The sequence below is a fragment of the Hypoxylon trugodes genome (assembly GCF_022578975.1).
Source record: "Hypoxylon trugodes strain CBS 135444 unplaced genomic scaffold F4822scaffold_2, whole genome shotgun sequence".
Lineage (NCBI taxonomy): Eukaryota > Fungi > Ascomycota > Sordariomycetes > Xylariales > Hypoxylaceae > Hypoxylon > Hypoxylon trugodes.
The window spans coordinates 1,149,411-1,170,051 of record NW_026250017.1 but is presented as its reverse complement, the minus strand read 5'-3'; the positions used below and the strand labels follow the sequence as shown (position 1 = coordinate 1,170,051).

The 20,641-nt window shown below is 46.6% G+C and overlaps 8 protein-coding genes across 8 annotated transcripts; 5 read left to right on the top strand and 3 right to left on the bottom strand.

Moving 5' to 3' along the window:
• Positions 1-48: 48 nt before the first annotated feature.
• On the top strand, positions 49-1,714 carry F4822DRAFT_115427 (amidase signature enzyme). The gene has a single exon (XM_051452529.1). The coding sequence runs from the start codon at positions 86-88 to the stop codon at positions 1,631-1,633; it is 1,548 nt and encodes a 515-aa protein (XP_051317871.1). The 5' UTR covers positions 49-85; the 3' UTR covers positions 1,634-1,714.
• An 80-nt stretch (positions 1,715-1,794) lies between these two features.
• On the bottom strand, positions 1,795-2,631 carry F4822DRAFT_425313 (PRP38 family-domain-containing protein; the record flags this gene model as incomplete). Its single annotated transcript, XM_051460309.1, has 1 exon — positions 1,795-2,631. The coding sequence occupies one exon, from the start codon at positions 2,629-2,631 to the stop codon at positions 1,795-1,797; it is 837 nt and encodes a 278-aa protein (XP_051317870.1).
• Positions 2,632-2,805: 174 nt separating this feature from the next.
• F4822DRAFT_389616 (uncharacterized protein) lies at positions 2,806-4,871 on the bottom strand. The gene has a single exon (XM_051456987.1). The coding sequence runs from the start codon at positions 4,152-4,154 to the stop codon at positions 3,033-3,035; it is 1,122 nt and encodes a 373-aa protein (XP_051317869.1). The 5' UTR covers positions 4,155-4,871; the 3' UTR covers positions 2,806-3,032.
• Positions 4,872-5,399: 528 nt separating this feature from the next.
• F4822DRAFT_115417 (uncharacterized protein) lies at positions 5,400-6,225 on the top strand. The gene is made up of 2 exons (XM_051452528.1): positions 5,400-5,546; positions 5,597-6,225. Exons 1-2 carry the CDS (start codon positions 5,513-5,515, stop codon positions 6,079-6,081), a joined length of 519 nt encoding a protein of 172 aa, XP_051317868.1. The 5' UTR covers positions 5,400-5,512; the 3' UTR covers positions 6,082-6,225.
• A 2,746-nt stretch (positions 6,226-8,971) lies between these two features.
• F4822DRAFT_115348 (uncharacterized protein) lies at positions 8,972-10,815 on the top strand. Its single transcript, XM_051452527.1, has 5 exons — positions 8,972-9,292; positions 9,358-9,478; positions 9,559-9,937; positions 10,009-10,085; positions 10,143-10,815. Exons 1-5 carry the CDS (start codon positions 9,125-9,127, stop codon positions 10,565-10,567), a joined length of 1,170 nt encoding a protein of 389 aa, XP_051317867.1. The 5' UTR covers positions 8,972-9,124; the 3' UTR covers positions 10,568-10,815.
• Positions 10,816-13,953: 3,138 nt separating this feature from the next.
• F4822DRAFT_389610 (uncharacterized protein) lies at positions 13,954-15,079 on the top strand. The gene is made up of 2 exons (XM_051456986.1): positions 13,954-14,107; positions 14,195-15,079. The coding sequence occupies exons 1-2, from the start codon at positions 14,059-14,061 to the stop codon at positions 14,656-14,658; spliced, it is 513 nt and encodes a 170-aa protein (XP_051317866.1). The 5' UTR covers positions 13,954-14,058; the 3' UTR covers positions 14,659-15,079.
• A 1,759-nt stretch (positions 15,080-16,838) lies between these two features.
• Positions 16,839-18,808, top strand: F4822DRAFT_389604 (uncharacterized protein). The gene is made up of 3 exons (XM_051456985.1): positions 16,839-17,606; positions 17,681-18,247; positions 18,323-18,808. Exons 1-3 carry the CDS (start codon positions 17,504-17,506, stop codon positions 18,418-18,420), a joined length of 768 nt encoding a protein of 255 aa, XP_051317865.1. The 5' UTR covers positions 16,839-17,503; the 3' UTR covers positions 18,421-18,808.
• F4822DRAFT_389600 (V-type ATPase) lies at positions 18,727-20,058 on the bottom strand. The gene is made up of 6 exons (XM_051456984.1): positions 19,880-20,058; positions 19,767-19,797; positions 19,621-19,703; positions 19,422-19,534; positions 19,186-19,356; positions 18,727-19,134 (listed from the first exon to the last, which is right to left on the bottom strand). The coding sequence occupies exons 1-6, from the start codon at positions 19,925-19,927 to the stop codon at positions 19,092-19,094; spliced, it is 489 nt and encodes a 162-aa protein (XP_051317864.1). The 5' UTR covers positions 19,928-20,058; the 3' UTR covers positions 18,727-19,091.
• Between the last annotated feature and the right edge of the window lie 583 nt (positions 20,059-20,641).

Genomic DNA, 20,641 nt, shown 5'->3' with positions numbered 1-20,641 from the left:
CATCTCAGACATTCAAATGTAAGCGCCGATTCGGAAAAAAAGTAGACTCATAAATATCTCCCATGTCGAATGCTTCTGGGACCACATGTCTACATATGTCAGGCATTCCCAAATTAGAGCCGCCCGTAGGGTGATCTCTGCCCAATGGAGGGGCAGAATTGTGTCGCACCGCTCTCTTCACCAAGAAGCCACAGACTCAATTAAGCCCGGAGTACCCGTCGAAACCACTCGCCTAGCAGTAAAAGACAACATATCAGCCGCAGGCTTCACGACGACATGTGCGTCCAATATTCTCACCGGGAATAAGATTCCCTTCGATGCCACCATCGTCAAGCAATTGAGGAAGGAGGGCTCAGTAGTGACTGGGAAGAGTGGTATGGATGAGTTTGGCATGGGTACACACTCCACCACGTCTGCTTTTGAAGACATACATAATGTACTCGGGCTAGAGAAATACTCAGCGGGAGGGAGTTCGGGAGGGAGTGCTGTCGCAGTAAGAAGAGGGGAAGCAGAACTAGCTCTTGGAACGGATACAGGAGGGTCTGTTCGGATGCCAGCCGCATACACTGGCACAGTAGGGTTCAAGCCGTCGTACGGTATGCTGTCCCGTTGGGGTGTTGTTCCCTATGCAAACTCGCTAGATACGGTCGGGCTGTTAGCCAGAACCGTAGGGCCCATAGTCACAGCCATCGTAGGACAAGGCCTATATAAAGAGCACGACCATAATGACCCAACCTCTCTTCCAGCCAGCGTACGGAGTAAATGTACAGCCGAGCGAAACGGGTACGAGTCCTGGAATCCAGCCCAGAAGGGCACGATCCGAGGCTTGACCTTCGGAATCCCGATAGAGTACAATATCGAGGAACTCGATTCGCGCATACGCCAAGGATGGCTAGCAGCTGCACAGAAAATAGAGGAACTAGGCGGGCGGGTGGTTCCTGTGTCACTGCCCACTACGAAAAACGCGCTTTCAGCCTACTACGTCATAGCACCAGCTGAGGCGGCTTCCAACCTCGCTAAATATGACGGTATACGCTACGGAAAGCGAAACGACGAGGAAGGTAGTGATTCATTCGAAGGCATATTATACGCAAAAACAAGGGATACAGGTCTTGGAAGCGAAGTCAAACGTCGCATTCTACTCGGCTCATATACCCTTAGTTCCGAGGCTATAGACAACTACTTCATCCAAGCCCAAAAAGTCCGCCGTCTCGTCAAGAGAGACTTCGATCGAGTCTTCAAGCTATCGAACCCGCTCGAAGACCAACAACCTTTCGATCTCAGCGGTATGGAAGATACAATCCAATTAGAAAGTAAACTTGGGCCGACGCAAGTTGATTTCCTTCTTTGCCCCACCGCACCGACGACTCCGCCTCTACTTGAGAATGTCAGGAAACAAACACCTCTGTATTCTTATATGAACGATGTTTTTACCGTTCCAGCTAGTCTTGCAGGACTTCCGGCGATTAGCATTCCTATGGATATACCCATTGATCCGGCCGAGGAAGAGCAGAAATTGCTAAACTTCGGAGGTTTGCAGCTCATTGGACAATATTGGGATGATGCACGGTTGCTTTCGGTAGCCGATACTTTGTCGCCCCATGTTTTGACGCGGAAACTCTTCCAGTCTTAAAGCCATATCAGTTAGATATATTATACCCAAAATAGAATTGTAAAAGAGAATACCATTTGACTCTTACCATATGTCCTCATGCTGAACAATTGGTGTGACCTCGGTTTCTGATTAGTTTCGTAGGGCGTCGTAGTGATACTAGGATCCTTAATAGTCGCTTGCTATCTTCCATCACTGACTTCGCCATCACTTCGATCGACATCCATAGTATCTCGTGGACGTCTATCCCGATCTCTCGATCCGGATTCACTTCTTCCGCTTGATGCCGAAGACGATCTCCTACGCCCTCTATCCGGCAACTCCTCCACCAACCCTTCATCATCGCTATCCTCCCTTGCATCACCATTCGCATCGTCTCCATTCATATCCACATCCTCCTCCAGTAGATCCTCAATATCACCAAGCGGGCTTATCCTCGGCTCCAGCAGCTCCAGATCCTCAAGTATCTCGCGTTTCGGCATCTGCCACAAACTCGTAGCACAAACACGATCCTTCGTCAATAAATCATCCACGAACTGATCCACAAACGACAAACTCATCCCCGCGCGTCCCTTCCGTCTCAATTTCCTCCTATCCTCTAAAAACGGCTCAAGTGTTTTATACACATTCTCCGCCCTCCTCGTCAACCTAACATAAAAACAAGCCAAAGCGCGCAGGTACTTAAACTTATCCCCTCCAAAACTCAAATATTCCTCTAGCACGGAATCATCGGGTGCGAGTTGGAGGAGTTTAAACGCGAGGCACAGGAAGGGAGTCGGTTTTTGGGTTACGCCGTAGGTACCGCCGATAAAGGATACGTGGTCGACGACTCGGTCTACGATGTCGGCTTCGTTGACGCCGAAACATTGCTCTTTCCAGAAGTAGCTCTCGATGATGCGCTCGCGTACGGCTTTTTCCATTATTGTTGCTGGGTTCAATCCGTTTGGGGCTAGGGCTGCGGAGGACCCGCGCTCGTCGAGGAAGCGCCGCTCGTCGGCGCGGTGGGTGTTGGATGCCATGGTTGTTCGTGTGCGTGTAGGAGGTGGAAGGAAAGGGAAGGGAGTCGGAAAGGTGAAAGGTAGACGCGGTTGGCGACGGGAAGCTTGTTGAAGCTATGTACCTAGATAGGAAATACAGAAGGTTTTGTACCCCGCCAAGCAAGCTAGCCTAATATAGTAAGAAGTAGCCGCTAGCGTCGGTTTAGGCTAAGCGTCAGCGGTACGAGCCGAGACTTTAAAACGTGAGACCCGCCTCAAACAAAACATCATCAATTCAATCCAAATGCACGACATTACCTTTTGACAATAGAGAGTGCGTTATTCTATCTATGAGAACTAGTTGACATTGTCGATCTTAGAGTGCGATCATCCTAGGACTAATACACTTTAATTCCTCCAAGTTCCGCGTTTTAATGGAGCTGTCACTCCGCTTCAGCGCCTTCGCACAACTTGAATCTGGTTTCAAACCTGTTCGCGAAATCGGCAATTCCAATCTCATCCCAATAAGCATGAGTATGCTGTTTGCTCACAATTTCTTCCACATCATCCCAACTTGAAATTTCCTCGGGAAGTGTTGGGCCAGTGAACTTTTGACCTGGAAGAGGTGTATACTGTATTTTCGACCATAGTGATAGCTTTTTGGCTATTCCCACGAACGCATCGGCCCAAGGCTTCAAGCTCGGTGTTAACCGAAGTATCCTACTCAAAATATTTCCTAGGTTTCGGTCGTCATCTAGGTTTATGGACCAAGCTTGGGGGACGATGTCAAACTCGTTGTAGTAGTCCGTATTGTATACCTGGTAGTTTTCGGCCGACTCCGGGGTTTTTGAGAAACTTGCAGCGTAGTTCGCAGCAAGCTTGTCGTTTCCGGGTGAAACGCCGGCAGATGCTAGGACTTTGACGTCGTGGGGACCGACCATGTCCGCCGTACGTAACCCTAAAGCGACGGTTGGAGCCAGAACTCCACCAAGACTGTGGCCGGTGAAAACGATGGAATAGGATTCATCCAAACGACTCAGGTACTGGTCAATGCGCATAACTTCGCCGTCTACCGTGCTAGAGTTGCTCAAGATGTTCCATGCGCCGATACAGGTTCCTTTAGCACAATAGGCAACTGTAGAACCATCGATTCCGTCTGGATCGGAAGTCTGAGGCTTAGGAATTCCATCAGAAGACCATTGGTCGACCCAAGCATTGAAATCGACAACCTCTTGGATAGCAAGGTTTTGGAGCCAGTCTACCCATGACTTATGTGCTGTACCTGCAATGGCAACAACGCAAATCTTTTGGGTCTCATCGGTGGCTGCATACCATACGTTGTCTGGGCCACCCTTGGGCGAATCGGGCTTGTTCTGTTCTTTGATGACTCTGGGTCCCCAGGTAACTTCCCATTTTCCTGGTAAAGTTGGAAGGGTCTGATTCAAGGTTTGTTTCATTTCATTCTCTAGGGTTTCTTCTGTGCCTTCATGATGTGAAGCAATATTTGCGGCCACAGAAAGGCAGTAGCTCTGCTGGAAGAGATTATAATTCAACTGGCTGTCCATGTTTTCATCAAAGGCGAGGGAGCAGAAGGTATGATAGCAGACTCTGAATGCTTGAAATAGGAGAAAAGTTTGGAATGCAGAATGGCAATCGTACCTAGTAAGGTAGAAAGACTAAACGGTCTGGAACAGTGGGATGGGCTGGATGTCCTTGCCTATTGTTTCTATGTGAAGGGAAACAACAGTATCACACAGGCTATTATCGCTCGGAATGGCATACCCCTCTCTGGTGTCCCCTTGGTCTACCCAAGCTTCATCAACCTGCGATATCGCTTCACATACATCCCGTGTAAGCCACCGAGTATTCCTTGTTATCCTTTTCAGCTGCGTCGATCCAGCCTCTTAATCATTAACCCCCCAAAAGACGGGATGTCATATGGTTATCTTGTTGTAGATCCCTTATATGTGGCCCTACGCCACCAATTTCTTGGCACTTACTTCCCGTTCGACAAACCCCAGAGTTCACGGCACAAGGCGTCAATCTGAGATGAAGAGGCAGTGGCGATGTTGGCAAGATCGATCGGGTAGGCTATAGAACTTTCACCACTAATTCTTCTGGGATGTTATCACGGGTTAAGCGGATCTAAGTACAGACTCAGACAAACAAACTCCCATTATGTAACTAGATAAAGCCCACAAAAGAAAGCTTTGAAAGCTTCGTGCAACAGGTGTTCACTCCATAGTTGCCTACGTAGTCAAAGTATACGATCCTTAACGGATGAAATTACAAATCATGTCAGCTTGTATGTATTTTGTCTAATTCTGACACCTTATGCTTGACGTTCTCTTCCCAGTAGGTTCTGCTTTTATTTCTGCAAAATGAACACATTATATTGGATTATCTATTCTCTTTACGGCAGCTAGTTCCTCCTGTCACTCTGCATATGAGCTGAAACATTTTGTATAATCCATCGCCCTAAACCAATCAGGTTGTCTAATAGGATTTTCTTTGTATCTCTGCAAAGTGAATGCGTTATATTGGATCAGCAGCTCCCTTCCCCCTTGTATACCTAACCTTATATGAGCAGACGCAGTATGTAATCCACTACCGTCAAGCAGCCACATCCTTCCAATAGACCTTACATGGCGGTCCACCTGTAGATCTCCCATTTTCACCAGTTTCTCGCTCGTATGATCGCCGGAGATTATCTTCACACGATACAAAGCGTAGGTTCCTCACTTAGCATCACTTGAAGTCCAACATATTTCTCGAGTATAAATCAAGGCCTGCCTCCCTGTGAGAATGTCTAAGAGCAAGACTTGCAACATAACACTCCCAGTTGTTATATCATAGTTCCGAGTTTTAACATATACACCCCAAATCACTTTACACCCGATCGAGCCAATTCACAGCAGGCAACATGGCTACCAGCGGCAACGAAATCTCTGCTTCTGGTGAGTTGGCGTTGCCTACACTCCTATCAAATTTATTAACGATGACTTAGACGTCGCCATCCTTAATCGGCTTGGTATCAACCCTGATTCTCCCGAAGTGCCCAAATTCCCCTCAGAAGAATATGTAGCCGCAACATTCCCAAGCGAGGATGAGATCAAACTATCTTTGCAACAGTGGTACTATGCAAACGACGAAAGTTCCAAAGAGCTCCTAAACGGTGCAAAGCCCCTTCACCTGATTGAAGTATACGATCTAGCAAGGGCTTATTGGCTTCCAAGACTTCCCTCTCTGAAGGATTTAGTGCTGGTGATTTGGAAACTCATCCCGAGTGCCCTACGCAAGACTATCAAGGAAAAAGCCAAAAACGCAACTACGGATGATAAGGCAAGCATCGCCAGCATCATCGTTTCGTTTGTTGCGACGGCGTTGGCTGCTTACGGATTCCCTCCCATTATCGTTCGAACGCTTCTTGGACCGATTGCGAGGCAGGTTGTGGACTGGATCGTGGACAATGTGAACGAACTTCCCGACTAAGCTTTTACACTGCATTAGTCGTAGTTCATCGAAAGAAACATGGCTATTGGATTTGGAAGTTTTCAGAGCATTCCACAACTTTCTTCCTACCGAAGCTATTGGATATAAGGCTCAGATATCTTGTATTGGTCACATTTGTGGGTATACAACCTATTGAACCACTCATTCAGTCAATTAGGTTTACCCTATACACTCCTTCTCAAGTCATCTAGGTACCTAGGTAGTGTTACTCGCTCTATACACTCCTTCTATATCAAACCATCATACCACATGGTTTTTTAAAAATTATGCATGTACGAGCTGAAGTGACAAGGTACCTCAGCAGCTTAGTAGATTTAGGGCTCATTGAACAGAATAATCGGCCGACGCCTCAGGTCGAAATGGAGAGGTTGACAAGAACTTGTGCGGCTCTTAGCATATTCGACCGAATGGCGTGCCCGTCCTCATTGTCGATCAAGCCGACTCCGTGCGGATAAGGTGGCTCATCGTAGTATGAATTGTTTTTGCAGTATTCAGGAAGGATAGGGGCTACCTACAGAAAGCTGGGGGTAAAGGATGTTGTATTTTTTAGGTGTAAAAGGTGTAAAAGCTCCAGTGGAGTATAGGTTTAATTACTTAGTACTGTGCGCCGATAACGGTAGAAAGTTGTACCTACCCATCTCCTACATGTACCTACAGTACCTAGGTAGAGATGGGAAGGTACAATTCTCTACCGTTATCGGCACACGGTGCCAAGTATTTAAGCACAGACCTTACAGGTCAATTCTGACCTCTTTACACCTAAAAAATACAACATCTTCTACGGCCAACATCGCCATCCCCGCTCGTTAATGCTTGTACGAAACTTCGCACTTGGATGACTGAGAAGATGCAGCAGCTCTCAGATATAAGCAACGCAATGCCAACATTAACCCCATTTTCTTCGATTTGGACATGAAATCCAGCCTTGATATAAGCACGAGGGTTGGCGTGATTCTGAGATGTATGTTTACCATACAACATCTATATATGCGATGAGGGGTCTAGATCTTCGTAATATCGCTAGTTTGAATCAACATGACACACGATAATGAAGAACAAAAAGCATGAGGACTCATCCAAAAGAAGAAGCAGGGGGATTCTTCTCAAAACAACTAGATTCAGCCATTAATCTCCCCAAGTCTTCCCAACGCAAAACGCGGATTAAGATCCGTCTGAAAATTTTGGTAATAAATTTTCAATCGATGGGGAAAACATCCATAGTAGCGCACGAGAACCTCACTTTTTACCAGCTGAACCATGAAGTTTTCTAGGTAGCGGGAATAGGATGACCAATATTCTTTATCGGCTTTATTACTGGTCCGCCAGGTGTCCTCCCTCATCTCCACCAGAGTAACACAGAAATTGTATGGAGCTCCTGCAATCTCCTGTCGCCCTATCGTGTTACCAAGATTGCACCTCTTTGACCATAAGCCCACCTTATTTTGATTGTAAGAGGGGCTCAGTCAACAGATTCAAGCAGGAATCCACACCGGAAAAAGAAAGGAAAAACATTGTCCATCAGAGGGCATGAGAGACTGCAATATTTTACTCAACTTAGGTAGAGCCACTTCTGTGAATACATATTGTGGCTTGAATGAGCTCGTTCGCGATGTATACGAATGTATATACCCTGAGAAAACCCGGGCATACACGTTTGAGCCCGCAGGAAATAATATTGTCAAGAGAACATAATCAAGATGTGAAACCCGGAAAAGGTATATAATAATCCAACCATTCCAGCAAGTGGGTATAATGACATCAACTAAAGACTTCTTTATTCATTAGGGAAAAATATAAGTTTGCTAACGAATAAATTTCTTTGTAGTAGTTGATGGGTACCAAGTTTCGGTTGCTACCGTTTATCTTGAAGGAAGTGCCGAGTATACCTAGGTTAGGTACACCTAATGTATCAAATCTCTGACTTTAGAATGCATCTTCGTTATTAAAAAGCTTGGGGGAACCCACGACGGTAATTATAGCGGGACTGACGTTGAAAGAGATTATTTAAAACCTAGACAATCGTTCTCCGCTGAGTAGCGGAACCCTGACTTGAATTATGATACCGGATACTATCCCGGAGGTTATCGGTACCTATGGAATGCCGGGACTACCCTCCGTAGAGTAGTTACCACCATTCCGGGTGCGGTTAAGTTACCAATTGCTAGACCTGGGTCTCGAATGTCAATGATTAACTTCCGAAATATCTCCTATTCGATGCGTACCGCCCGTGTTTCTCGCTTCCCTTGCCTTGGGACATCATCAAGTCCCGTCATTGAAAGATCCAACACAATGGCTGACACGTCAAACGTGTAGCCTCCCTAGACGTAGTAAGCACGTTGTCATAAGGAACTTGCCAGACGGTGGACCACCGGGCAGCTTTCGCGCTGCGCCGAACGGACGTATTTACCAGCTTAAACCTTGCCACATCCTCTGCCTTAAGACCAAATGACTCTCGCTGACCTTCTAAGCAAACAAAGACAACATACCAGGGCCATGGTATGGCGTCACCGGGTAATAAAATCCGCTACACCCGCCATCCCGATCCGGACTCTTGCCTGCATAATCTTACACATATGCATGTACAGACGATATTCTAGCCGCTTCCTGGTACTGCGCCGACATAGCTCCTACGAGGCTCATGGTCTCGATATTTGCTATACCTCTGATCTACTCTGGGGTTTGTGGTACTTGAAAAGAGTACAGGAAAAAAGTCCATGGACCTGGGTGTATGTAAGTCACCTCCGTCTTCGCTTACAATACGCCGGCAAGATCGTCCGGACTAGATGCCGTGATATAACAGGCGACGAAACGGAGTTCGACATAGCAGGGTTATCATGGGTTATTCATGATCGCCGGATCCTAAAGGGATAATCAAACTCGTTCAAATAAAAATTCCGGGCATAACTAGGGTTGCCAAGCGATAGAACTGTGCTCTATATAGGGAACTTGCAGACCTCCCCCTTGATTCATAGATGCCATCGACTTCAATTTCTTTATCTTGGATCCAAGAAAATAAAGAGTCATGGCGAACTCTGTCCCGATCGACCTGTCGGGAGGCCTCGGACCTGACGTACTCGCGTGTACTATTATTCATTGCGTCTTCGCTATCGTTGCTGTTGCCCTGCGGGCTTGGGTCAGAATTAAGAGCGGTGCGATCGGGAAAGATGACTACTTGATGTTCATCGCTCTCGTAAGTAAACGGAAACCCCCGTCCTAAAAGCGACTATTGCGTATTAACAAACTGTTCCGCTACAGATAGTCTACATTGCGTGCTGTATCTTCACATTTGGCGGGTGTTTTTCGGGCCTAGGCTCAACCGACCAAATCGTAACGGCGTTCGATCCCACGGGAAAGACATATAATAACGGATTAAAATGTACGTCTAATATCGTATTGGACTTTTTTATCGCAGCGATGCTTTCGGGGAAAAAACACTTACACGTTTTTCATGTTTAGGGTTCTTCCTCTTCCTAGCAACGTATATGGTGTGTCATCCATTTATCAAACTCAGCATCTGCGTCGCTCTCTTGCGCATCTCTAGGGCTAAGCGCTTCGTCATCCCCTTATGGATTATCATATTCCTCAGCATCTTCACATCCCTCTTGGGGTTGGGAGCTGTATTGGATCAATGTCATCCCATTGCCGCTAACTGGGAGCCGTCTGTCGGCGAGTGCACTAAAGGCGTACAGTCTAGCAAAATAGTTGTTGCGGTTTCGGCAATATCCATCATTATTGACTGGTCTTGCGCTATCCTTCCGGCACTCCTCCTTTGGAATCTGAATATGAGGTTGAAGACTAAGGTCTCCCTTGCCTTCATCCTCGCCCTTGGTGCATTGTACGTCATGACCCCCTCTGAGCACATCCTCTGACTATAATATCCCTTGACTAACCAACACCTCACTATAGAGCTAGCATTTCTACTTGTATTCGGTTTCCTTATATACGAAATTTTTCAAGCCCCTATGATCACGGCGATAACCTCCGTAAGTGAATTCACAATATGCCCTATACTTACAAACTACATCCTAACACCAAAATAGGTCGAGCCGCAAATATCACTATCTGGTCCATCGTCGAGTGCGGCATAGGTATCATCGCCGGCTCTCTTCCGCCCCTCCAACCACTATTCAGAAGATTTGGGTTCGGAATCGGTGCCACAAGGGTAAAACTAACCGATGGGAATATGCCGAGGGACCACGTAATGAGCAGCTTCCATCGCAGAAATTTCACTCCCACCACCCCTGAGGCCACCGCTCAACGCACCCGTCATAGTAGCGTGGATAGGGGTAACTGGTTGGTAACAACGAAATGCGAGGGAGGTCGACCGCGAGAGGAGTGGTGGGATCAATACACAATGGTCGATGACGATGCTACGAGCCAAAAACTCATTATTTTAAAGAATACCCAAATAGATATCGAGTACGGTGCGGCGGATCCGGCGCCGGCGATCGGGTCGGAGAGGTAGAGGAATCGGGTATGGATGTTTATTGGCCGCCGGATATAAATTATAATGTGCATAGACAGGCTTCGCGATGTACCTATTGGTCTGGGCATAAATCAGGGTCCGGACACGCGATTGGTTACGTGCTTACTGATGATATATGCATGCTGGAGTTATGAACAGGTTTCAGTCTTTTGGTTACCATTTAATTCTAGTGATCGCTTGCTCAAACGGGTAGAGAGCATGTGTATAATTCCAGCCTCGGTACCTTTTTTGATTACAAATTCGAAAATCTCCCCTTGCATCACCTGTTCTCCAACATTAGCACCCGTCCCGCTGCCCGTCAGGGGCCAATCTCGGGATCTTACATACCATTATGAGCCAATTATAAAATGCTTCGAGTTCTTGATCGGGAAATTTGTGGCTTGGCGCGAGTCGGGTTCCCGTATGCTATGCGTCGGGGCGCTGACACATCTAAGCGCGCGAGGGCGACGATGTATAAGGAACCAATAGGGTGGCGATGAATTATAGATTCCGTCTGGTGTATTTTGACATATTATTCAGCACGCAACAGGGCGCGATGATCGACATGACGGGTGAGCGCGGAGTATTACTTCATGGAGATAGACTCAGCTTACATACACGTAAATGCGACCTCAATGCTCGGCGTATAGGGCGTCTAAGTCGGAGACTTCACCTATCGCCGAAGATGTTTCGGTATCGAATATTTGATTATCATCGTAGTCGGCTTAAGGATATTCGGGCAAGATGAAATATTTAAGATGGTCTTTCCTCTATGCTATGGCTCTAATCCATTCTCATTATCAGAAACTCATTTGAAACTGTAGATAAATTTTAACTTACTCAGAAGACGCAGAACCCGAGAAACCATGAAGGCACTTATCCTCCGCCCCGAAACCAAGACCGCCAAAGTCGAGGATATCGACAAGCCCATACCAAGCTCGAATGAGCTACTTATTCGTGTTGACGCCGTGGCACTTAACCCCGTTGATTGGCTCTTCGTCACGCACCCTATTGCTGAGCAAGAGAAGCGCGTAGTGGGCACCGACTTCGCGGGTACCGTCGTCGGAAAAGGCGACGCTGTCGATGATAGCAAGGTCGCCATTGGAGCGCGAGTCGCGGGTTTCATGCAAGGCGGTGAGTACTCACCAAGGCCCTGCTCCCTCAACTACCCCTATTCGTGATATTAAGAATGAATATTAATGAAACCTACAGCATGCTCAACCAACGACCGCCCCGGCGCTTTCGCCGAACACGTGACTATAGACCACGACCTAATCTGGACCGTCCCCTCCTCACTATCCCTCGAGCAAGCCGCCGCAATCAGCATGTGCGGACTAACCGCGGCCCAAGCCGTTTTCGGGCGGTTAGGCATGCCATGTCCGTTCCACCCGACCCCCAGCGCCATCGCTCCAAACGATGCCTTCACTGGTCGGACCCCAGCGGACGGGCCCGTAAACGTGCTTATCTACGGCTCCAGTACATCCTTAGGTCTATACGTAGCCCAACTAATCCGACTAGTAGAACGTCTAAGCGGGCAAGAAATCCGATTAATCGGGACAGCCAGCGCGTCCAAACACGCAGCACTTAAAGCTGCTCCGTATGGATACGATGTACTAGTAGATTACCGCGATCAGGAGTGGCCGGAGAAAGTACGCGCTGCGGCGGATGGGAAAGGTGTTGAGTTCGCGATGGATTGCTTGTCGGAGAATGAGACGGTGGGGAAAGTTGAGAGTACGTTTCGCGCTGAGGGGGGACGGTTTGCGGTTATTCGGGCTCCTGGGGGTGGGAGGTATGAGCCGGAGAGGATGAGGGTGAAGCCGATGTATGGTGCTGTGTGGGATGGTTTGGGTGTGGAGATTGGGTTTGGTGGTATGTGTTTCTTCTGCCTTTTCACTTTGAGTGGTTTTGCTAACGCGAATTGATGTATAGGTCACATTTTCCGGGCGAAACCGGATGCTCGCAAGTTCGCCGTTGAGTTTTATCGCTACTTGGAGTCGAGCGCTGCGCGTGGTGAGATTATGTTGGAACCTAATCCTATTCGCGAGATGCCTGGCGGCCTTGAGAGGATTGTTCCGGATGGGTTTACATTGATGGGGTCTGTGTTTATTGACAATCGGAAGGCGAGTGGTCGGAGTGAGGCGTATATGAAGCCTGTTAGTATGGAGAAGCTTGTGTATTCTCTCACTGATTAAGGACATGGTGATAAGGGGGCTTGGATGAGGGCTGTCGCATTTCTTTGAGGCGAGGGAGAATGCACTTCAATCATTAGTAGCTCATAATTTTGCGGATTTTATACTCTCGATTACGCTAAAAATACCACCTGTTGTCGTAGTATGTATATTGGGACAGCAGAGAGATACTCTTATTCTTGTTGTGGAAGTTGGCCGAGGAGCTAGAAAACCTCTAGCAACTCAGCCTGCGACGTGCTCCTCATCTACCAGGACTATAATATCTTACCGTTAGATGCTGCTTCGATATGGAAGAGCTCAACTTTGAACCCTATTAAACCCAATAATTCATGGACACCTTGTCGGATCTTTCAAAGCCTCACTTTCATAGCCCCTCTTGAGTTTATAAGCGAACCCTGAATGCTAAGAAAGCTGACAGGGGCCTGGTATTCAAATTCAGATAGATTCGGACTCGTACAATTAAGAAGGAGACCGCGTCTTCTATAACTCCGGAGGCGCCTCCACGAATATTTCGCGGGCGATTTGCGGGCTAAGGCAGCCACTTCTTTATCGTGTACCTTGTAGGTGACGTCTCTATGCGGTGTTCGGTGTGCTGTGGCTGCATGGACGATCTTATAGTATGGCCTGATAGTGCCAATAACTGACCTGAAAGCCGGCCACGTTTCTGGTCAACATGGCCGGATATTCGGCATCTTAGAAGATTGTGCAATTTATGAAATGATCAGCCATATGTGACCGAGCTGCTGTTAAATGTAATACAGGGAGATCGAGCGGTGTGTAGCTCATAAGTGCTCTCACATTGTAGAGTAAAGACCAGATTGCGAAATGTATAGGTGTGAATAAATTGTTGGCGCAACATACAGATGTTCAGCTTGCGAGGTAGTACAAGAACGTCCGAGCGGAGATCCCAGCAGAGTGTTGAATTTATCACCATTTGCATCAAAATAGAAATAAATCTGGCGAGATAAGACACGAGTATAACATTCTACTTTAATTGAAAAAGTTAAGGGATAATTATCATTTAAAAAGGAGGTCGGCAGGGTTTCACGATAGGGATCTGAGATTAGATCGGATCAGATCGCCAAGCCGGAAACCGGCCGAGGGCGCTTACGTTGGGTTGCCGGGGAGACACGAGGTTCGGGGGTAAAACAGGAAATTCGATATTATTGTCTGGCTTAACACCATCGTATTCAAGATGTCAGCTATTATATAACATTATCTTGAAGCTATTATTTTCGTTTAATGTGTATTTTCTGAGTTTTTGTCTCTATATCTATCAATATCTTGCTATTTAAAAAGAGGATGTTATTGACATCGTCACAAGTCTCGGTGCTAATCTCGTCGGGAATAGGTATGGCAGATCCCCATAAAAGGCAAACACATGGATGCAACATACCTAACTATAACGGCTAAACTAACGACTATTTACATTCTTCAGTTGTCTTATGTACGGCAGCGTTATTTTTCAGCGGCTATGCCATCCAACAACGAACACTCCGTGATTTAAGATCGGCCATTCAAATCAACAGAGCACCTCGACCGAGTCCCAAAATCTACCTCCCAGACCGATTCAAGCGCTCTACGACCGAACTGGAAGATGGAACAGTAGTCGACGTAGATGACCCACGGCTAGGGAATCGTCGGAGGAAACTTCGTATTGAACAAGAAGATAATGATGATATCATCGTCGTGCGGCCCACATTCCCGGACGAAAAGCCGAAACAGCGAAAACCGCATAACCAAGAGAAGAATGACGTTGATGTGGAAACACCAAAGAACGGAGAAGATATGAACAATCAAAAACCAATAAGCAGAGCTGAGAGGAGGCAGAAGATTAAAGAAGAGATCCGACGCTTGTCGGAAGGCAAGGAACGGGTTTATTACCAACGACGATTATGGTAATCAGTCCGTGTTAGCGTTTCGCATTTATTGTTTTGGGTTGTTCTATATAAGATTGGCATTATCTACTTGGTCAAGTTGGCATATATACTGGGATTGGTGGGGATAGGGCATTTGGTAAACAACGGGAAGTTGGAGGCTGGTTACTAGACCTGGCTTATTAAATTTTGGGCAACGACGTATAATGACAACGGTCGGCTATTGCGGGATTGGATTGTATGATTACTTAGGCACCTACTTCATGGGATGGCGGTTAATGTTGCTTGGCTGAGAATGGTACACGAATCTTTTCTATCATATAAGTAAAGACTGCCTCAAGAAGAGAAGACATATCGGGATTGTGGTATCAAAACATTCAACTTTATCTTAACTTGTTAATATCACGCCCCACGAGGTTGCAGTGGAACGGTGTCATCTGAACCCCATTAAGCAGTTGAAGGGCTGTAGAGGCTGCCAGGCAAGTCTTAAATGGAGATTGCAGGTGACTTATTACCTGATAAGGATCGCAATCACGTAAAAAAGTAGGGACATTTGACATGAACCGGAGAAATTTGTATGGTCAATAGACAGGTACATGTAAATGAGTGGTTATTTGGGTTACTGCCGAGCCGTGGGAGTTATCTACCTAGGTACTCAGGAACAAGGCAAACCGAACTCTCACTAACCTCTCTTCGTGTCTTGATCTAGACCCCGCCGACATACAGTAGTGGGATTTCTGAGGCTGTGCTATTTTGTGGGATCGACAAAGACGATTCGGCTTCACGGGAAGACGGACGACTTTTGGCCCAAAAAATAAGTCTCACTGCGGACCGCACATCAGATCCGAAGCGGAAATATCGTTAGATAGTAATCCAACAAGATGAATATGGTGATATTCATATTGTAAGTGATGTAATCACTAGTTGATACGAGGCCCATCTAAGTCTCTTTCGTGTTCGTGTTTTTATTATACACATATGTATAATATATAAATACTGCATGTATACCTGCATAGACAAGTTGTCATCTCCAAGCCTTCCTTGTTCAACCAAGTTATACCAATCATCAATTATTAATAGCTTCCCTATTGTGCTAGGAAGTTGAAGGAATATGACATATTAAACCCCCGGGGGTTTTATTACACCGACTTCTTATAGGGGACGGAACAGTGATCACGGAGCATTTGCGGCTGGCTGAGAAGGATGCTACGCTCGTCAATCAAGCCTGAACAGGTTTCTTAGCGGGCCGTGGTGCATCGCTAGGATATGCAGGTAGAATATCTAACCAGGAACACTCGAGGCTCCCAATCATTATGACTTCGGAGTTGACAGCATAAATTTATGCCAAATAAATAAACATGCTCAAAAGAACAAGTACATTTTTGATCCAACGAAAAAGGATATTAATACACCAAATCATTGGTCTATGTCGTCATTTTGAGCCCTGAAGAGAAAATGAGGTATTATTGACACTCTCATCCCACTAATAAGACGAAAGTTGGCTGTTAGACATGCATAAGTGTTTACATATGATATGTACCCCTGGTAAAATACTCAAAGTACCTAAGATACCCCGCTATGTTTCGTAACAATCTATGACCGATAAACCCCGCGGGAGAACGAATGCGGATTGCGGTCAGCTTCTTCTCCAATCATGTCTTGTGGCTTGAGTTAATGGGTCTGATAAGATAAACACAAGCCAATGAGAAGAGCTATACTCTTCCCAAATAGGATACAGTGGAGCTTCTGAGCTGTCGTAATTCTTAGACTTTCTTAGACTGTATGATTAACAATTAACGCTTGGACTTAGACAATTCCGCTCCTCTTTCTCCGCCCAAACCACTTACAGTATTTCCGAGGTCCCCTCTTAGCTTCCATTCGAGGACATACAATACTCATAAACTTGAGTCGGTTATCGGCAAAAATAATTGCTTCTAGATATCCCTTTCGTCCACAAACTACTACTTTAGTCTGTATGACCCGTGCCACGAGAAAAGGAATGGAGAAGATGGAGAGGCTGCTCGGGGCTCACGGGTCTGAAGAACGGGAGGCCTATCGTGACGCAGGTCGGACCCTGGAAAGAAGAAGGTAGCACGACAGCAAGACCAGTCTGGACCAGTAGAATCTCGCATACTACGTATACTATAGGTATACATATGTAAACCCCATTCCCGCCGTAGTGGATGGTGGATAGTTTACGTTGTATGTGTGTTTCCCCCCCTCCGTTTCCCGTTCTTGTCCTTCCATACCATCCCTATCCTAGCCTGTATTGCCTGCAACCCTCACGTGTGCATAGTATACATACATCTCATCTACCTTTTTTTCTCTCTTTCCGTAAGGTTTATCTTAAGTAGTTTGGAGCCAACCTACCTCCCCCTACCTACAACAACCCTAAATAACCTACATACATAAATTGGAGGGTGTTGTTGATGAAGTGGTGGTGTGCTCGTCCTTTCACCGTGACCACCGTAACTATAGTGCTCGTCATTGTGAACCCTATCTACCTATACATACGTACTCACTCACGTACACCACCAGCCCTTTATTTGAATCAGGCTATCCATTCCAGACGTACCAGGCTACCTATTCTAGTACACCCATTTCTTACCTTACCTACCTCCCTGGGGAAGCTCTTTAACGCCGATCTGTTATCGTACTTGATTCCGTGATTACGATATTCTGATTACCTCTCACTTGACACCTTTCCTACCTAGGTTGGCTGGTTCTCCCTTTAGGTGAAAGGGTTTGAATGATAAGGAAGCTGTTGGACTGGATGTGCGAAGTGTTATCACCGAACCTCCCTCCTCAATTTTTACAGCCTCACCCTGTGAATTGCGATATTTACTCTTTCCTCACCCCGAGTTTACACAATGGCCACCGAGACAGTTATTCAGAATGGCCCAACCCGCCTGGACCGTCTAAGCGCGGAGGACTTTGAAACGGCATCGATACGATCAGCCGCACCTTCATACAGTAAGGCGCCTCCACGACTCCAATTTCACAAACACGATAGAGAGCAGAAGCGCTAACAAAGAGCCTCACTCTAGTATCCGAAGCGCCATCCTACCACTCCACAATCCCAACCAACGAAAGCGCACCCGCATACACACCACGGGAATCGCATCCCACGCCTCCCTCTCGACCCCCAGGCTATGCCTCCTCATCTATGCTCAACATATCCCCCCCCTCCCCCTCATCTTCAACACCAACACCTATGACATCCACCTTCGCCCCCGGCGCCGGCCTCCCACGCATCCCATCCCCACGACGGCGCACAAACGACGTCCCGCAGCTAGCAGCCTTCTCCATTCCATCCTGGTCCTCTATGCACAGTAACCCGACCGCGCGACACTACCAACGAGTCGCGCACCGGCGTGTCTCGGCTGCGAATGGGCGGAGCTGGGGTGGTGTTGAGACTGCCCTAAGGTCCGCGGTCGAACGCATGAATGCTGCTGCTGCGGCGGATGATGCCGATCCGTATAAAGTGCGTCCGCTGGAAGATCCGTATTTAGTGGGTGAGGAGGCGGCTGCCACTGCTAGACGGGAGAGGTTGGCGAGGCAGAATGGGGATGATATTTTGTATCGTGAGGAGAGACGGTGGGATTGGTTTTTGGGTGAGTCTGAATTGTCACACCTGGTTTTTTTTTTTTTTTTTTTTTTCTCTGAGCGCTGACTTTCTCGATTTATAGGCCAGACGAAAGACTGGGATGAGCGTGATCGAAGCTGGAACGCTTTCCGAAACAACTTTGAGAGTCAGGGAAGACTCGCTCGCCGCTTTGGTCGATAATCAGCTGTGGCCTCAAACATATTTGAGAATCTTGACACTCGAGACTGGAACTGTTAATGGGCGCTGTATCTCATTTCTTTTCACTCATTTAGAGGGCTTCATTTTGGATTATTTCTTCCTTCTCACGCATTGGGCGGCGCTACCTTCATGGCGTCAAATTGGGCGGGCGGGCTGGCTAGATCGGCTCGGATGACACATCTCTTTTTTCCTTTTGGATTCAACGTATTGATGGGATGTTCACATTTAGAATGGACGGATGAAGCCATGAGATTATGTTGAGTAGGGGAGTAAGGGGATAATCCATTTCTTCACCATTCCTTTTGGCTTCGCTGTACTGTAGCTAGCCGACTCTTGTTTAGCATTATGAATTTAACACAATTTCAATGAACTTAGTTATAATGGATTTTGATTTGAAGATGATTCCATAATTCGATCTCTTGAGTTGTCTCATACACCAACAGAGGTCCTGGCCAACTCATCTGGCCGGACATTAACCTGCCAACCGTCAACGGTTCTAATAGTTTACCCTTAGTTCTACATACCCATAAAACGCCGTTGATCATGCAGCTATGGATTACAGTATGCCCTTACAGATCGGGCTTATGTTATGCTCCTTCATATGAACATTTAATGGCCATTGTGAGTGATCGTAGTATCCGTATTCGAGTGATCTAGCCCTTGCTCTTGGTGTTGAGGATAAGTGCGACAATAAGACTATATGTAATTAGCAACTACTCTTTGCATCATTGTAGTGATTGAACTTACCCGTAGAGACCCAAGACTTCTCCGAAAATGAGGATTAGAACCATGCCGACGAATATCCTGGACTGTTCCATGTACGCGCGAACACCTTTGTCACCAACGACACCAATACAGTATCCAGCCGCAAGTCCTGTGAATCCGACAGCTAGACCACATCCCAAGTGCAGAAAGCCACTATTCATAAGCATTAGTTTCCGCCATTTTGTTTACTCTATTCCGTTCAAATATCAGGCACGTACCTGAACAAACTATAACTCGATTGCGATGGAGGGTTCAAGTCTTCGGCGATCAGGACGGATACGACGAGCGAGTAAACGGCGATAATTCCGGACATGACGACGGGGATCAGACACTAGTTCATCTTCGCGTTAAAATACAGGACATCATTAGGATAGAAAGAAATAGCTTGGGAAAAGCTAGATCTGTACTATCACGAACCTTCATGATCAGGTCTGGCCTGAATGTGCCCACACCTGCGATACCGATTCCTGATTTCGCGGTTCCGTATGCTGCTCCAATGCCTAAATGTATCGTCTCAGTACGCGTCACGATCGAAGGAATAAATCGGAATTAGGGGTTCGTACAGCCAAAGATCATGGCAGCCGCAATGCCGGCCTATCGCATCAGATTATGATTAGCATAGTCACTCAAAATGCTTCGATGGACGGAGCTGAAGGGACTCGGAGCTTGAGCTTACCATGCCGACAAAGGGCGCGAACTTGGGCGCGATTTCTGATTCAACCATGGTAGTTGAGTATGCTCTATATTGAGCCGTATGTTGGATAAATGTATTTTCGATGGATTCTCAAGCTATAACAAGTTGGCGTCGTCGAACCTGTCGAACCTCGAAAGAATAGGTATAATGAAGCTTAGCTTAGCTGTCTTGGCTTCAAGGCTCTCGAATAACCTTCCTTACAGAAGAATCAGGGGCACGTGATTAGCGAATTACATAACATTCATTATATTAAGTTCGAACCAATCAATACCTGTTCACCGTTCTGCCCCACAAATCCGTTACGTATTTGGCTGCATCACCCGTCCCATTGTGCATGAGCTATTCCGTTGAACCTAGAAAACCTAGAAAACAAGCTTTACATCTACGTAACGGCTACAATTACAGTTCATCGCAGAATGCGTCCGAAAGTAGTTTTCGAAATCGCATATAAAAGTTTGTAATGTACCTAGGTATGGGCCGATGTAAGACCCAAAAATATTCACTTATGAAGTTGTTGTGTTCCTCCTAACGTATAAGGAAAAGAGCTTCAATGTTGGTCATGGGTAAATGTTTCTGTTCCCACGAGATACACAGGTACAGAAACTGAAATCGCCATTGAACGGCTACTAATCTAATCCACGTCTATAAGTAGAAGTCTGAGCATATAAAATGAGCGTATAAAAATTGACTTTCCGCTAATGCCGCAACGTTGATCTTTATCTCGAATTGAATTTTTGATCGTTT

Excerpts from the sequence above, each read along its gene's own strand:
- F4822DRAFT_115427 (XM_051452529.1), top strand. The coding sequence starts at position 86 with ATGTCTACATATGTCAGGCATTCCCAAATTAGAGCCGCCCGTAGGGTG.
- F4822DRAFT_389616 (XM_051456987.1), bottom strand. The coding sequence starts at position 4,154 with ATGGACAGCCAGTTGAATTATAATCTCTTCCAGCAGAGCTACTGCCTT.
- F4822DRAFT_115417 (XM_051452528.1), top strand. The coding sequence starts at position 5,513 with ATGGCTACCAGCGGCAACGAAATCTCTGCTTCTG. Across the intron at positions 5,547-5,596 it reads CAACGAAATCTCTGCTTCTG|ACGTCGCCATCCTTAATCGG; the intron begins GTGAGTTGGCGT and ends ACGATGACTTAG.
- F4822DRAFT_115348 (XM_051452527.1), top strand. The coding sequence starts at position 9,125 with ATGGCGAACTCTGTCCCGATCGACCTGTCGGGAGGCCTCGGACCTGAC. Across the intron at positions 9,293-9,357 it reads ACTTGATGTTCATCGCTCTC|ATAGTCTACATTGCGTGCTG; the intron begins GTAAGTAAACGG and ends GTTCCGCTACAG. Across the intron at positions 9,479-9,558 it reads ATATAATAACGGATTAAAAT|GGTTCTTCCTCTTCCTAGCA; the intron begins GTACGTCTAATA and ends TTTCATGTTTAG.
- F4822DRAFT_389610 (XM_051456986.1), top strand. The coding sequence starts at position 14,059 with ATGTTATTGACATCGTCACAAGTCTCGGTGCTAATCTCGTCGGGAATA. Across the intron at positions 14,108-14,194 it reads GCTAATCTCGTCGGGAATAG|TTGTCTTATGTACGGCAGCG; the intron begins GTATGGCAGATC and ends TACATTCTTCAG.
- F4822DRAFT_389604 (XM_051456985.1), top strand. The coding sequence starts at position 17,504 with ATGGCCACCGAGACAGTTATTCAGAATGGCCCAACCCGCCTGGACCGT. Across the intron at positions 17,607-17,680 it reads ATCAGCCGCACCTTCATACA|TATCCGAAGCGCCATCCTAC; the intron begins GTAAGGCGCCTC and ends GCCTCACTCTAG. Across the intron at positions 18,248-18,322 it reads ACGGTGGGATTGGTTTTTGG|GCCAGACGAAAGACTGGGAT; the intron begins GTGAGTCTGAAT and ends CTCGATTTATAG.
- F4822DRAFT_389600 (XM_051456984.1), bottom strand. The coding sequence starts at position 19,927 with ATGGTTGAATCAGAAATCGCGCCCAAGTTCGCGCCCTTTGTCGGCATG. Across the intron at positions 19,535-19,620 it reads GGCCAGACCTGATCATGAAG|TGTCTGATCCCCGTCGTCAT; the intron begins GTTCGTGATAGT and ends AAGATGAACTAG. Across the intron at positions 19,135-19,185 it reads GAAGTCTTGGGTCTCTACGG|TCTTATTGTCGCACTTATCC; the intron begins GTAAGTTCAATC and ends AATTACATATAG.